The following is a 15,230-nucleotide window of genomic DNA, read 5'->3' on the forward strand; positions in this document are numbered from 1 at the left end:
CCCAGATCTTCTGCTTCTCAGTCCACTCCCTTAACCACAAAGCTAGTTTTTCCTCCGTCCTACCCTACTCTCCCATCCCCCTGTTTCGGTAGTGATGGGGATTGTTGCAGAGGTACTTCACTCTTTCCCACGGACTTCTTTTTGGGCTGTTTTAGGTGAAGTGGTCATGGGTTTCCCTCCTTGGAGAATGGAATTTGCTCTATGCAGCAAGGAGATGGGAAGTAGGGGAGATTTAATGATTAAAATCAGAGTTTCCTCAGGACCCCTGTGAGGATAAACTTGGATGGCATGGGGAGAGGCACAGAGAGCCTGCTTCTAAAATGAATGGGGAAATTCCCTTTTGGATTATCATTCCCTTCATTATCCTCATTCTGGGATATTGAGAGATGCCAGGTACACTGGGCTGCACCAAGTGGATGTGTGCATCAGACGCACCTAGCTATGTTTGGTATGAGCAAAGTGGTTTAAAAAGAAACAACCAGAACTAAATGATGATGCAAACAGTGTGTGTTGAGATGGTCATGCAGAGGCTGTTATCATACTTAAATCCTCTGTAGCTTAAAAAAAAATATCAAACATTAATTAATCCCTATCATCCCTTTGTGAGGTGGGTCAGTCTTGTTATGAACAGGGTACGCTACCGATCTGTGTCTTAAGAAGACACTGGGGCCACCTCATAGAAGTCAGATAATTCAATTTTTCATCCTCTCCTGGGCTTATCTGCAGCAATCAGGGGCCAGGTCAGGAAGGGTTAAGGTTCTGTAAGGTTGAGGCAGCTGAGCTCATCAGCTAAATGGGTCTGCCTGCCTTACGTACCTAGGTGGAGGCAGAGAGGAAAGCTACAGGAGAAGTAAGTGGTGAATCAGAAGCTCAGAGCTGGAAGGATTGTTTGTTTTGGACTGTGTTTGTATCCTAGATGAGAAGGACTTTATATGGGGGATGGAGTTTGTATCTGGAAGGAAAGGGAAGGACAGCTGCTGTAGGCCTGGAAGAGCCCTCCCCGCCCCTGTGAAATATCTTTGTTTTTATAGATAAGGAAACTGTGGTACAAAAAAATTATGACTTATGCAAGGCTGTAGAGGCATGTGAGCTAAGAGCCACAGTTGGAATGTTCTTAGCACCTAGTGCAGTGCTTTCTCTCTAATACTAGCAGCTGGTGTGTGCTGTATATTTATATATTGGGGAAGATGATGAATGAAAGTCTTAGCAATTTATAAATGAACTGAATCAGGTTTGTCTGCAGGAATGAACTTAGAAAGGCAACTTTGCTGTTAAATAAATTGATTGCTGTGTGTGTGTGTGTGTGTGTGTGTGTGTGTAAAGATTTCTTCAGGTGGAAAAAATAGGCCAGATAAAACCAGGTCTCGTGTGTGTGTGTGTGTGTGTAAAGATTTCTTCAGGTGGAAAAAATAGGCCAGATAAAACCAGGTCTCGTGTGTGTGTGTGTGTAACACCTCTTCAACCTGCCCCAATAGTCATAGTAAGAGACAGTCCCTGCCCCAATATAAATTGCTAAGACAGACAAAGGATGGCAGAAATGAGGTGTTAATGTTATAGATGGGGAGCTGAGGCAGATGGAAATCAAAAACGTCTTGCCAGGGTCACACAGGGAGTATGTGGGAGAGCCGGGAATTGAGTCTAGCTCTCCTGCATTCTAGTCTAATACTTTAACTACAAGCACATCCTTCCTCTCTGAGAAAGTTGCATTGTATGAAAGATTTTCTACTAGTTGCTGAAGTGTTCGAGCAGCTTGGGCCAGTTGTGGGGAGGTGAGCCCCACACGCAGAGCGTGAAGCCAACCCAATAGATGACGTGGTATGGAAAAACAGATAGGTAGGGAGAGAAGCAAATGTAATGAAATAGCATTAAACTGAGTGATGATACTGATTTGAAAAAAAGGAAAAAGAGAAGTCCCCACACTGAGTAAACATAATAGATAAGTCAGACCAGTCTTCAGGCAAGTGAATTTTAATAGCATCTCCTGCAAAAGCAAATACATGCATGGGACTGTTATGATTTTTTTGGTCTAAAATCTGATTGATAGTCGTAAGTGGATTAATTAATACATTTGCTGTAATCAACGGCACTCTCTCTGTGTATGCCATATGCAGCACATTCTATGTGTGTGCCTGTGAATCTGGATGTGTAATGTATGCCTACCCAATCCTTGCAGGACCAATTGCACGTCAGACCAAATCTAAATTCAGTTGCTCTTTGCTGAGAACTGTAAATCTGAGGAGCCACTAGCAGCTAGGATGATTAAAACCCGCGCCAAGCTTTGATGTACACAGGACTGATAGAGAATAGAACTACCCAGGGGAATGGGCCTGGTTAAATCTAAGATAAATTCTGTAGCCCCTCCACCTGTGCAGTGATTGGTTAAAAGCAGCTTATGTTGGATTTGCTGAGAAGAAACCAAGGGGAGGTTTTTATTTTAAACAAGGTAGTGGTGGTGCGGAGTAATTTTGATTGGCTGGGGGAGGGCAGGAGCCGGAGAGAATGCTGAGCAGGCATTCATGAGATACAGTAAGAACGCTCATTCTCTCTGCCGCTCACTTCAGATGCAGGGATGGACCACAGAGCTGTGACTGTATACTAGCAGAGAGCATGATTGGACTGGAGTCTCAGAGGAGTGTCAGCAGCACTGTGAATGAAGCTTCGTGGCTCACTTACCATAGGTTCTGTCTGTGTGAGGAGAAACAGGGATCTTTAAAGTGAGCTGAGCATCTCAGGGCAGAGCAATGTGGCAAAGAGGAATGGGGCATGGGAGCTGCTTGCCTTTTGGATAATTTCTGTTCTTGCCCACAAGTCTGTGCACCATCCCTCTTGCGTGTGTTTAGCATGTGGAGCCAGGGTTTTATATGGCATTTGCGACAAAAGCGAGATCATACTTCCTTTTTTTAAAATTAGTTGCTTTGGGTACAGTATATCTCTGTCTCTTCTTTTGCTTTTTGGTAGTAGGGCGGGCTGGGGGGGAAAGCGTGAAACCAAAGGGAATGTTTACTTGTTCAGAAGTCTCTCTCACACGGAAGCACGCTGTTCCCTAACTCCTGGCTGAGCAGACTCCAGTTTGCCAATCTCTGCTTTTCAGCACACTTAACTCCTTGACAGAATGGCAGACAAAAGAACAGCTGGTGCAAAGCAATAGGGGGATAAGGAGAGAGGAAAAAAATAAATAAACATATTGCCCCCCATCGCCAACATCCAACAACTATCACATCAGTAGTAACCGTGGAACAATCGGAAGTCACCATGCGCAGGTCTAGCACCGATGAATCGACCTATCACAGGAGTCCTTCTTTGGACAGCAAGGATTACAGTTTTCCAAATGGCGCCTTCCGTCGCTACAGCAGCATGTATGGCGGCCAGTTTGGGGCCGCCAGCAACTCGTTTTTCGGATTCCACACCAACCCGGGCCCTAAAGCCACCAAGGCTAAGTACACGTCCCCCAAGGGGAACAAGTACGTTGTCTTTTACCTGGATCTCTCGTTTATTTTTCTCCTAGAGCTGAAGAGGTGTAGCATGGCTCATAACTGCCTGCAGTGCATCAAGTACCTAATGTTTGTCTTCAACCTTCTCTTCTGGGTGAGTACGCACATGAGACCGAGAGCTGTTTGCCTTTGCACCCCCTTTTTTAGTAAGAGGTGGGGGGAGAACACTGGGTTTTGAAAGTTTTTTGCTTTATTGTTTCCTCCAATTTGTGAGCACTGAAAGTTGGATGTAAGCAAGGTCTAGGCCAATCTTTCTTTGGTTGTGCTAAATCAGGATCATAGGTACCCTCCCGTTTCCCCGTGCTCTACACAGGTAGGTTGCAATCCCAATATAGGGCAAAACATACCGAACAGAAGGTCACTTGTATGTATGTATGTCTTTGATGACCTGAGTACAGTGGTTAACTTTAAGTTCATGAATAGAGTCATTGAAGTCAGAGGGATTATTCACATCGCTAAAGTTAAGCATACGCTTAAATGTTCTTTTAGATCAGTACCTTGCAGCGTTAAGCCCTGTATCAGGAGCCTGCAGGTGATTTTTCTTCCCCAGCAGTTGTGAGTCCTTGTGTGACTGTCTCTGAGCTATATGGGTATACTGCAATACCTGCCTCACCTAGTTTGGGTTGTCTGAGGTTGTTATTCTGTGGCCTGGATTTACCCAATACTCATGCGTCACCAGAACACACATTATGACATGTACGTGCATGCATCTCTACGTCATCATTTTAATAGATAAAGCAGCTGGTAAAAGCCAGCTAGTGGGTGTTTCTCTGCCAGGCGCAGGACAGTGAGGGGTTTGCAGGCTGATTGAGGGAGCACGGTCAGGGATGTGGATCATGAATGCTGTTACCCATGTGAAAATGAAGTGACTTGATTGGCAAGGCAGAAGAGAAAGGGAGTTCCTTCTGTTTCAAAGTAGCCCCATCCAGATTTCTGCATGGGAAGATGTTTTGTTGGAGTGCTTATCTTCAGTAACTCAATCTGAATTTTCCCAGGTGGAACATCAGCAGGGAATGGAAGGATGGGGTGTTGTAAAACGATGGCAGCACCATGTCGGCATTTGGGGGTGGTTGAGGGGGGCTGTGGTTGGAAATGATGCTTTGCTTACTATAGACTCTCCATTCTCTCATGTGTTGCCAGAGATGTAAGGAAGGGTGTGTGTGTGTGTGTGTGTGTATGTATGTATGTGACAGTGTTATTCTCTCTATCAAGCACTACTGTACAATTGTCTGTTTCATGCATGGTGCAGTGCCTTGTGCATCAGAAATCACTGAGTATAGGTAACCTGCTCCGGCACTAGTGCAACGTTCTGATACCAAGAATTCAGGACACGATAAACTAATGCGAGTCTACCGAGTTGGCCTCGTACTAAGAGGCGCTATGAAATACACAGAGGGTTCCCTTTTAAAGCCTCAGCTAAGCTGATAGAAAGCGTCTGAGTAGGACTATGGTCTGTTTTCCAACTCACATTCTCACACACACTGCTGGGGGCAGAAATATCTCCTCATGTCTATCCCAGCTTACCCCCAAAGCTTCCTGAAAAGATGGGAATGCTGGCTCTCTTGCCCTTTTAAGCCTTTTGCTTCTTCTAAGGCTAGCGTCAGTCTCCGACTGAGATTATAGCGCAATCAGCCAGCGGAAGCCTGTGCTGGAGAAATCCCACAGAATGTTGGCATGAACAGCCCTTTGTGAAACTAGCCATGGCAGCTCCTCAAGGGATATTCTCTGTGTGCTACTTCCTTTTATTCCATTCATCCTGCACTGATGCATATACGAATATTTTACAAGGTATTTCTGCATGTAATGTGCATGCATTTACAATGGGCTGATGGCAGACTGTTTTTTTGGAGTGTTTCACAAAGGCAATGCCTTAGCAATCGTTCAGAGAGACAGATAAAGAGGGTTTGCTTTTCTCCCCTGAAGACATCAAAGCTTTCCCAAGCATTGGCTGGTGGTGATGGGGGGCTGTTTGAAAAGAGAATACTATTGAGCCAGGAAGGCTCTGAACTAACTCAGCCATGCAAGCAGGGGGAGGAGGTGGTGTCGAGTGCTGCAGTGCATTTTGTTTCCCTTTGACATGCTTCCCGCACAGGAGGGATGATTGACGATGACAGTGTCCGAATGAGGTTTGCATGGAATGGAGCTGTAACTGTTGCAGATCTCCGGCTTCTCATGCTGAAGAGAGTAAATAAATATAAGCTATTAACAAGCATATAGGTTTAAGTGGGTTATCGCTAAAGAAAAGCAAAAAGGGTCTATTTCCAACACTTGGAAATTTTGCAATTATTGTGGATTGATGGTTTGGGTTTTGTTTTTAAAGATGTTGCCAGCCGTATGGCTACTGCATTTGCTGAGAAACCAAAGGAAAAGAGTTTTCAGAGTGTCTGTGCAAGCAGGATTCAATTTTGTATGAGTACCTGCCAAAGCTTTTGCTATCCCCTTATCCTGTTTCTCTTCCCTCAACTTTTCTAGATGGTTATCTAGTGGCAAGCAATAGAAAGCCAGAAAAGAAATAGTATTTTGATATCCTTTGCCTTTTAAATAGAAACGGCAGGGTTCTTTCCAAGAATAAAGAGAAGACATTGCATTAAATGACAGAAACCTCAGGTCTCTAGTAGACTGTTCCCATTTTATGTTCTGGTATGAGCAAATGCTTAGATTCTCTTTTTCTAAGGTATAATGCTACTCTCTTGTACCTTCCCTCTGTTCCTATTGATAGGCTCCATGCCCGCTGTACCTCTCCATTCATCTGTGGTGATCTCCCACCTAAAATGGGGGATAGGGGAGAATGGTACACCAGTGTGTAGCTCCAGTGGGTTCAGGATTTCCTATCTCAGAGCCATTCTTGGTTCTAACTGTGGTGCATATATAGAAGAGGAAATCCCAAAGGCCTGGATTTTAAACATTTCTGGCATGCTTTGTTGGATTAAGTGTTGTACTCGCATTGTGACAGTACAAGTTGTTGCACAGCTTGTGAAATTAGAGTAAAAATCTCCCATTGCTGGGTAAAATACTGGGAATTTTTGCGGGTGTCAGTGACTGAAGGGCCTGACCAATGCTGGGAACGTGAACCACTCTGCTGGTAGTTTAAATGCTATTAAACTAGGGCTAGATTCTAATAGTCTGAATCAATAGTTCCTTCTGTTTGAAATCAGCCCTTACTCATAAAGTAGGGTACTACTAAACTGGACTTCACATATCAGAATCTGGCTTATAATTTATTAGAAGGCATCACTGTAAAGGAATTGCCATAGTGTTATCAATTCCCTGAGAGTTGCTACAGTAATTATTGTATCACTTCATTGGCTTGTGAATGCTCCCAACTTTAGACACATGCTATGTAACACTTGCCCACATATATTTTTGCTATAGAGACCTGCTTTTTCCCCTGAATCTCCATAACCCTGAAGTCTACAGATCTCCTTCTGCTACTGATCACTAGGCAGAACATTCTCCTTGTGAAATACCCAGGGAAGACCAAATTCTTTCCCTTCTGCCCTTCTCACTCACTAAGTTTCCTCATGAGTCAGTGAAATGAACAACTTGCTTTTGTGCTTATAACCCCAGACACTGTTGTGCCTGCTCCTTTCGCTAGGGGCTCTCTCTTGTTTTCCAAGGTTGGATATGTTCTTAGGGCAGTATGAACGCTGCTAAAAGATGAATATTGACGCTGTTTTACCCTCTGTAGCTCCCATGTTCCCACCTTCTTTTCCCAAAACTCATTTAAGATGTATGGTTTTGTGTGTTTCCCTTTTCTGTTTGTGTTTCCAGCGTCTCTTGCTTTTCATATAGAGTCCTTTGCTGGAGCAGGGACAGGATTGGTAGCACCTCTGCCATCAGTAAAATTAAGAGTTTTCTTTGAAGCAACAGATAATGCACTAGCCAATATAAAACATCAATAAAGAAAAGAATCTGCAAAACCAATGATTTGGAAGAAGTCTCACATAGAGAACAAACAGTGACAAAAACCAAAGGAAGAAGGTCAGAGGAAGAGAAGTTTACTAGTTATCATGGATGATCTCTATGGAAATATCCCCATGTTTTTAGGTCATTTCTAATATTAGTTCCACGGCTTGAAATCCCTATCTTGTGAACATTTTCTCTCGGACCGGTGAGAACACTGGGAGGGGTGGGGAAGTACTGTAATTTGTGTTACTGGTAGACTGGCACAGTGCTACCTACTGGACACATCTGAGCTGTGATGAGTAACTGGGAAGCCTCAGAGCAAGAAACTCGGTTTGCTTTGCTAGTGCTGAACAAATCCTCCTTTTGTTTCAGTTTCTAACCCATATAAAGTTTTTGACTGATACAGTTCTGAAAAATTTGGCACTGCTTCACCGTGGCTTCTGAATCAGAAAAACGCAGTTCTTCTAAACACTGAACTGCAACAACCCGAAATATGGTTTATCTGATTGGCGTACAGCACTGTTAGACACTGTGTGACAGCTGCGGGGGTCACTGCTTTTAAAAAAAGAGGTAATTATTGTTTAAAACTTCCAGCACTGCACCACCCATCTCTCTTTGCTGGGTTGCCACATTAGCCGTTCACCTCTGAATAGATTAATTCCAATTCTAACGTAAGTCACAAGTTAAAAAAAAGACACTTCGCATCACCTCCTAGTGCTTAGAGGACACTGGCCCATGTCAGAAGTCAGCATAGTTTAGGGCTAGATTGCAAGGCTGGCTGCACCCCTGTGTGGGGTTCTAAGACCCTCCCCTTCTATCTCTGTACAGGATGTCTGGAGCTTGTATCTGGGTTTGCCTAGGTAAAAGCACAGCACAAGCTTGCCCCCTGAACGCACATACACACAAGAGCAGATGAAGAGATGGGGATTGGGTGGAGCCTTTGTTCTGTCCTACTCATGCACTAGCCAGCATAGCCGAGCTGGTATGTCAGCACCCCCTAGGAGCAACCAGGGAGGAAGAGGAGATGGGAATTCAGCAGCAGTTCCCGCCTTGTATAACTCCTTAGGAAGCACAGTGGTGCACCACCCTTTATTAAAAGGTGTGTTCTACAGCAGTGCTTCTCAACCAATTTACCATTGTGGGCCACAGGTTGAGAACCACTGCGCCAGACACACATTGGCTTGCCCAGCCCTGCACTGCCAGTCTGCCCTTTCCCCTCAGGGGCAGACCTGCACCACATGCCCCCCCCAAAGCCCCCCAACTCCCTATACCGAGCGCTCCCTTGCCCAGGGACCCCCCCCACACACAGACCCCTATGCCCAGTGCCCCCCACCTAGAGACCCCTCCACAGAGCAGGGCCAGGAGCTGGGACTCCACAATGTGGAGCCAAGAGTGGAACCCCAAGTAAAACCTGGGGGGGTGCTGCAGCATCCCCCCCACACGCTAGTTCCCAGGCCTATGCTGCCCTGCACCACCCACAAACCCTCCACTGCCCAGGACCCCCCCCCCGGCCCTTGCCTGCCCCTCAGCCAGCCCTGCCCCCTGCCAGACCGGAGTAGCAAACTTTGAATTTTTTTAGCACAGTTGGACCACAGCTGTGCGCTCATTTGGGCTGTGGGTTGAGAACCACTGTTCTAGACACACAAGTCTAGTCCTTGGCATGTTATGTCTGGAAGAGGAAAATATTCCACATGTACAGGCAATCCTGCATGGCCCCAACAGTTGGAAACGAGATGGAAACAAATGTAGTATTGTGTGGCTGCTGTGTAAACATTTCAATCTATGCACGTTGACTTCCCCTGAGCATGATCGCTGACACATTTCTTAGGTTCTGAGTGAGCACCTCTGCCAGAAACCTGCCGACAAAATTAGATTGGAAGGTGCACTTTTGGCTGAACCCAGTTTGCTGCCTTAGTTGTGAATGCTGAGAAAAGGTGATATTGCTGAACCAGGCTCCCCATCCCTCTGTATATGTCATTCCCCAGAATGGGACTGAGAATAACTAAAATGTCCAGGAATCTCATTGAGTGTTAAAGGCAGAGGATCAGCAACATTTCCCAGTTGTCCTAGGCAGCCAACCTTAAATCACTGATTACCTGGCAAAAAGTTCCCCCTTCTTCCACTTGTATCAGCTCAGGCCTTGTGTCTTTATCCCCTCACAGAATTTCTTGTAGCACTAAAATAGAAAGAGGAATGCTGCTGTTGCAGCTCTTATGTCATAAGGGAGTGTTATGTGATTAATCCCTACTTCTAAGGGGAGGGAGTCGGTAGAGAAATTGGTAGAAAACTAAGGGTTGGATTGTGGAGCTGTTACGCAGGCTGGTGTGAGCCCTTATGTGAATGGGCTCATTGATTTGAACAGGATAACGTGTGTAAGTAAGTGCGCATCCAGATGAATTAAGGGGTGCAGCTACTGCCATGAACCTGAGATCCTGCAGTCGGAGTTGTTCCCTGTTCTGGTAAAGGAATATGGACACTTGTTTACCACTTGTGGTCTTGCCCTAAAATTGAACCTTTGGGGCAGAATTTAACTGGAAAGAAAATTAGGCTTCTTAACTGAAGAGAAGGATTTGTCTTTATATCCAATTGCCTGTTTGTTAGGTACCTTCTTCCCTTACTCATGCTGAGTAGTGCCTTACTCCACGAGTAGTCCCATTGCTTTACATGGGACTGCTTGCATAATGAAGTACTCTTTAACATGAGCAAGGGCCAAATCTGGCTGTACGAGTAGGGTTGCCAGATTTAATTGGACATATTCCTGGAAGTTTCATCACGACATAATCTTTAATTCCTGGAGACTCCAGGACAATCCTGGAGGGCTGGCAACCCTATCTACTAGAATTGCTATGCAGTAGATCCACCACATCTCATTTTGCCTGATTAAAAAAAAAAATCCCAGTGACTGATGGAATGGACTGTAGAATATGGCATGGTTTGGTTATGGAGAAGTTGGTATGCCTAAAATGATCAGTATAATGGTTACTGCATATTTTCTGTGCAGGCCAATGAAAGATATAAAATTCAACACAGCTGGGCCCCATAATTGTATAGAAAGGGAGTCAAAATTCAGGATGAGATCGTTTCCAGTCCCTTCTCTCTGCTGTACTAAATTGGGAAATTTTGGTGGTAGGCCTGTGCTTGCAACTCATGTATAAGTTCCAATCCATGGAATTGTAATTCATCCGAGGGGACCATTATGTCATCTGCCATCACATAGTTCACTCTGTTTGTGTTATACCCCTTTCCTCCAACCTGGGCCTGCGTTTTCGCTTAGTCCCTGCCTAGAAGAGTTAACAGTCGTTCTGCCACTCTGTGTTTGTGCAGTGCCTGGCACAATGGGGCCCCATTTTGGGGTGATCCTTAGACATTATTGTGCTAAACATGATTCATAATAAGAACAGTACTGCTATTTGATTGCTTCGTTTTTATTAAATACATAATTTTTGGATCACATGGCATATTTGTATAAGAAACAGTCTGAACACTGTTTGGTCTATTAAAAAAAAAAAAGAAAATATGGAAGTATATGATATGGCTTTTAACCGAAGAATACCCATGAGGATTGCAATCAATAGATTATATTTGTTAACATTGTCCAACAGTTGTTTCTGCTGAAAATGTGAAACTGTTACAAGATGCCATAGAAGTAAACGTAATTAAATTGTGAGCTGTAATTGGACTGTGAGACTGTGATGCATCTTGAAATCTCTTCTAACTAAAAAACTAAAAACTTCTTTGAAACACACCTGGAAAAAAAATCACACCGTTTGACAAAATTTAGAACAATTGTCTGAGATTGGCCTTAGACTCTGTGCAATTGAAATAGCAATTGTAGGGAAATAAGGGGTTTATATGTTAGGACTGAAGAGCTGTGATCTAAATCTTGCCACTTCTTCTACTCCGCATTTCAGAAATATGATCTTTTTTTTCCATCCACAGTCACAAAACTCTCATCCAAGCCCTGAACATCTCTCATCTTGTCCTTTCTCAAATCTATTCAAAATACTGCTGCTAAGATCATCATCCTAGCCCATTGCTGTATGTCACCCCTCTCTTTGTGTCCCCCTTCTCCCTCACCTCAACCATAAACTTCTTGTCCTTACCTTCAAGTCCCTTCCCAATTCAGGCCCACCCTATCTTCCTATCTGATTTATTAATTTTTTTGTAATGTCAACCCCCATTTTTACTCTCTCAATTATGCCAGCTTTGATCACACTCTTATGCTGCAAGCCTCTTCATGCTTTATCCAATACCATCCTGTACATTTTGGGGGAAAAACTCGCCATCAAGAGCTGTACGACTCCCCCACTGCCACCTCACACACAACCCATATCCTCCAGATCCCGCCTTAAGACTCACCTCTGCTGTGTTGTCTCCCCATGCTGCTATCTGATTACAGCTAGGCAGATGGAGGGTAGTGGTTACAACTACTGATTTGCTTGTTACACCTGTTAATTGTGCATACCGAAAATCTACATTAGCTCGTATAACTGCGCCCCCTCCCTTCCAGGTTTGCTTGTTTGTTTCACCTTCTTGTTACATCGTGTCTTATCAATTGTAATTTCTTTGGAGTAGGGACTTCCTTTTCTATGTCTGTCTTGCACCCACCACAGTCCACCCCTGACGTCACTGAGGCCTATAGGCATTACAGTAATGCCTATCATTGTTTGCAGTGAGCTTGCACGATGTTGAACTTCACTTGCTGTTTGTCCTGTGCTTTTATTAGTACCACATTCATACACCAAACTTATAAGTGCCTGATCCAACTCCTGTTGAAACTAAGGGGAATCTTTTTTCTCTGACTTTAATGGAACTTGGTTTGGGGCTTAGAAAGCAAGGGAAAAAAAATAGAAAAAAAATCATTTAGATGAATGTTCTTACTTGGTGTTTTTGTTTTTGTTTTGTTTTTTCCCTGTAAAAATTCACCCTGTTCTTCTTTACAAGACTTTTCTGTGTCATACACTCTTAGGGATTTTAGTTATCAAACACTAATTTATTAATTAGTTATCAAACACAAACAACACAATTTTCAAAAGCACCTAAATGGCAAAGCCTCTCTTGAAAATGGGACTTAAGGTGCTTTGGAAAATATCTATCCAAAATGTTTATAATGCTTAGTACTTAACAGCAAAGTGTTTTTCAAACACTAGCATTCATGTGAGGTAGGCAGTTAAGTATTTATCTATTAATGTGGGCAATTTTTTTTTCAATTTCTGCAAAAAATTTCATGAAAAATATGACACCTTTCTGAGTCAGTGTGAGAGGTGGGATTAGAACCTGGTGGATCCTGGCTCCCAGTCCTTGTGCTCATCCTGTTATATCTGTTAACACAAATTTCTTTAATGGAAGAATAAACTCTTGAGAACATGAACTAGTTAGGTTTTATTTTTAAGCAAATTGTAAACTAAAATTCCTATGGAGTTCATGTGCTCTTTAGGAGGATACAGCCAGATCTTTTGTTGATATGATGTTGGTTAGGGGTCTGATTCTTTACAACATTTTTAAACCAACAAAAATCCCTAGTGGAGATTCAGTTATACCAGCAAAGAAATCCTTTTGTTGGTATAGCTTATTTAGTTTTGGAAACTGGTATGAGCATTACTGGGGGGGAGGAGAGAGGGGGGAAATCTCTTGCCTGTATAAGCTGTGTCTCCACGCCGTGGGGGGGGGTGGGGGCAGTACAGTTATACTGGCAAAACCTTTCTTTTTGTAGACAAGGCCTAAGAAAAACAATGCGGTCTTTTTTCAGAGTAGCAGCCGTGTTAGTCTGCATTCGCAAGAAGAAAAGGAGTACTTGTGGCACCTTAGAGACTAACAAATTTAGTTGAGCATAAGCTTTTGTGAACTACAGCTCACTTCAAGTGAGCTGTAGCTCACAAAAGCTTATGCTCAAATAAATTTGTTAGTCTCTAAGGTGCCACAAATGCTGTCTTTGTTCATTTCAGATAGTTCTGAAACTGAAGAGACAGAATTTGATACTGGGGGAGGATTAATTTATGGGAATTTATAAAAGTCTGCTCTAGTCTTCTCCGAAGATGACTTTGAACCCTTTGAGGTCTTTGTATATCTGAAATTTGGGACTCTGACTCCAAGAGTTGTCTGGACTAAGAGGTTTCACCGCTTTGGATATTAGCTACATGAAAATGAAATGGAGAAGGCTTTTTGGGGTGTGTGTGTGTTTTTAAATGATGAGACAGCAGTAGATGGCACTACAAACTTAGCCTTCTGCACAGACAGGTTTCCAAGTTGCTGGATGAGAAGCTGGGAGTTTAATCTCCAGGGAAAGATACCAGCTGATGGCTGAGGCAGAATGAGATAATGGCTCCAGAAAGAGCTGCAAAGATTGTTGTCTACTGGGAGTGCAGGGAGAGGCAAACACCAATTTTTTTTTTTCCAAGCTCCTCAGCTTCAGGAGAATTTTTGGGGTGGACATTTGATCATTTTGCGAGAAAAAGACAATGTTTGAAAAAGTGCTTTGGGCAGATCTGCAACACAGAAACAACTTGCATTCTTGGCAAAACCACCCAAAGCCCCAAACTATCCTAACTTTGTGTTTTACAAAGAGTAAAACAATTGAAAAATTGACATGTAGTCTTCCATTGTTTCCTCACACTGGCCTTTCCTCCTTAGCAAACACTCCAGTAACTCTTTTTTGCAGGGGCAAAAACTTCCCTCACTCCCCCAAAATAGCTCAGCTCCCATTTAATAAACTCTTAAGGCCAGACGGGACCCCACTATATGTTTATCTGGTCTGGATTCCTGCATAACATGGACCATAGAATTTCACTCAGTGATTCCTGCAGTGGAAGGAATTTATTCTGCCCTGCTATGCAAGTAGGGTTGCCAACTTTCTAATGGCACAAAACCGAACACCCTAGCCCCGTCCCTTCCCCGAGGCCCCATCTCCCGCTCTCTACATTCCCCCTCCCTCGGTAGCTCTGTCTTCCCCACCCTCACTCACTTTCACTGGGCTGGGTCAGAGGCTTGGGGTCCGGGAGTGGGTGAGGTCTCTGGCAGGGGGTGCAGACTCTGGAGTGGGGCGAGGGATGAGGGGTATGGGCTGGGGCAAGGGGTTGGGGTTCAGGGGGGATGAGAGCTCTGGGGTGGGGCCAGGGATGAGGGGTTCAGGGTGTGGGAGGGGGCTCTGGGCCGGGGTTGAGGTACAGGAGGGGGTATGGGCTCTGGGCTGGGGGTGAGGGCTCTGGGCTGGGGCTGGGGATGAGGACTTTGGGGTACAGGAGGGGGCTCCAGATTTGCAGGGGGCTCAGGGCTGGGGCAGGGGTGCAGGAGGGGGTACAGGCTCTGGGCTGGGGGTGCATTCAGGGATGAGGGCTTTGGGGTACAGGAGGGGGCTCTGGGTTGGGTGGGATCTCGGGGCTGGGGTAGGAGGTTGGGGCTAGGGGTTGGTGCACGGGCTTACCTGGGGCGGCTCCCAGTCAGCGGCGCAGCGTGCCCGGAAGCGGCTAGCAGGTCTGACGCCAGTAGGCGGGGGGTGGGCAGGAGGTTCCGCATGCTGCTCTCACCCACTGCAGGCACCGCCGCCTCTTTCCTCCCCCCCTCAAACTCCTGGCTGGTTCCAGGGTGCAGCGCAGTGCCAGCAAGGACAGATAGGGACTAGCCTCCTTAGCGCTGCAGCACCGCTGACCGGACCTTTAACAGACCGGTCGGCAGGGCTCACTGGAGCTGCCAAGGTCCCTTTTCGACTGGTTGTTCTGGTTGAAAACCGGATACCTGGTCACCCTATCTAAGTGATCACAGTCGAGTCCAATAACTTGTGGTTGAACTCATCTGTTTAATTACCAATCAGCAGCCCTTCAGAAGGCGATTGTGCAT

At 44.9% G+C, this 15,230-nt stretch overlaps 1 protein-coding gene across 7 annotated transcripts in view; it reads left to right on the forward strand.

Annotated features, from left to right (window-relative positions):
• TSPAN4 (tetraspanin 4) overlaps positions 1-15,230 on the forward strand; it is a 647,139-nt gene that overhangs the window by 367,892 nt on the left and 264,017 nt on the right. For 3 of the 7 annotated variants that reach the window (XM_037899602.2, XM_043547932.1, XM_043547931.1), the window contains one exon: positions 3,506-3,585. The exons of 2 other annotated variants lie outside the window; for them this stretch is intronic. In XM_037899602.2, coding sequence (XP_037755530.1) covers positions 3,523-3,585 — 63 coding nt within the window. In that variant the 5' untranslated portion in view covers positions 3,506-3,522. Of the gene's footprint in view, positions 1-2,954; positions 3,586-15,230 lie in introns of those variants that run through there. 2 more of the 7 variants (XR_005225423.2, XM_007059719.4) reach the window with 1 other exon arrangement.

The sequence above is a fragment of the Chelonia mydas genome, chromosome 6 (assembly GCF_015237465.2).
Source record: "Chelonia mydas isolate rCheMyd1 chromosome 6, rCheMyd1.pri.v2, whole genome shotgun sequence".
Classification (NCBI taxonomy): domain Eukaryota; kingdom Metazoa; phylum Chordata; order Testudines; family Cheloniidae; genus Chelonia; species Chelonia mydas.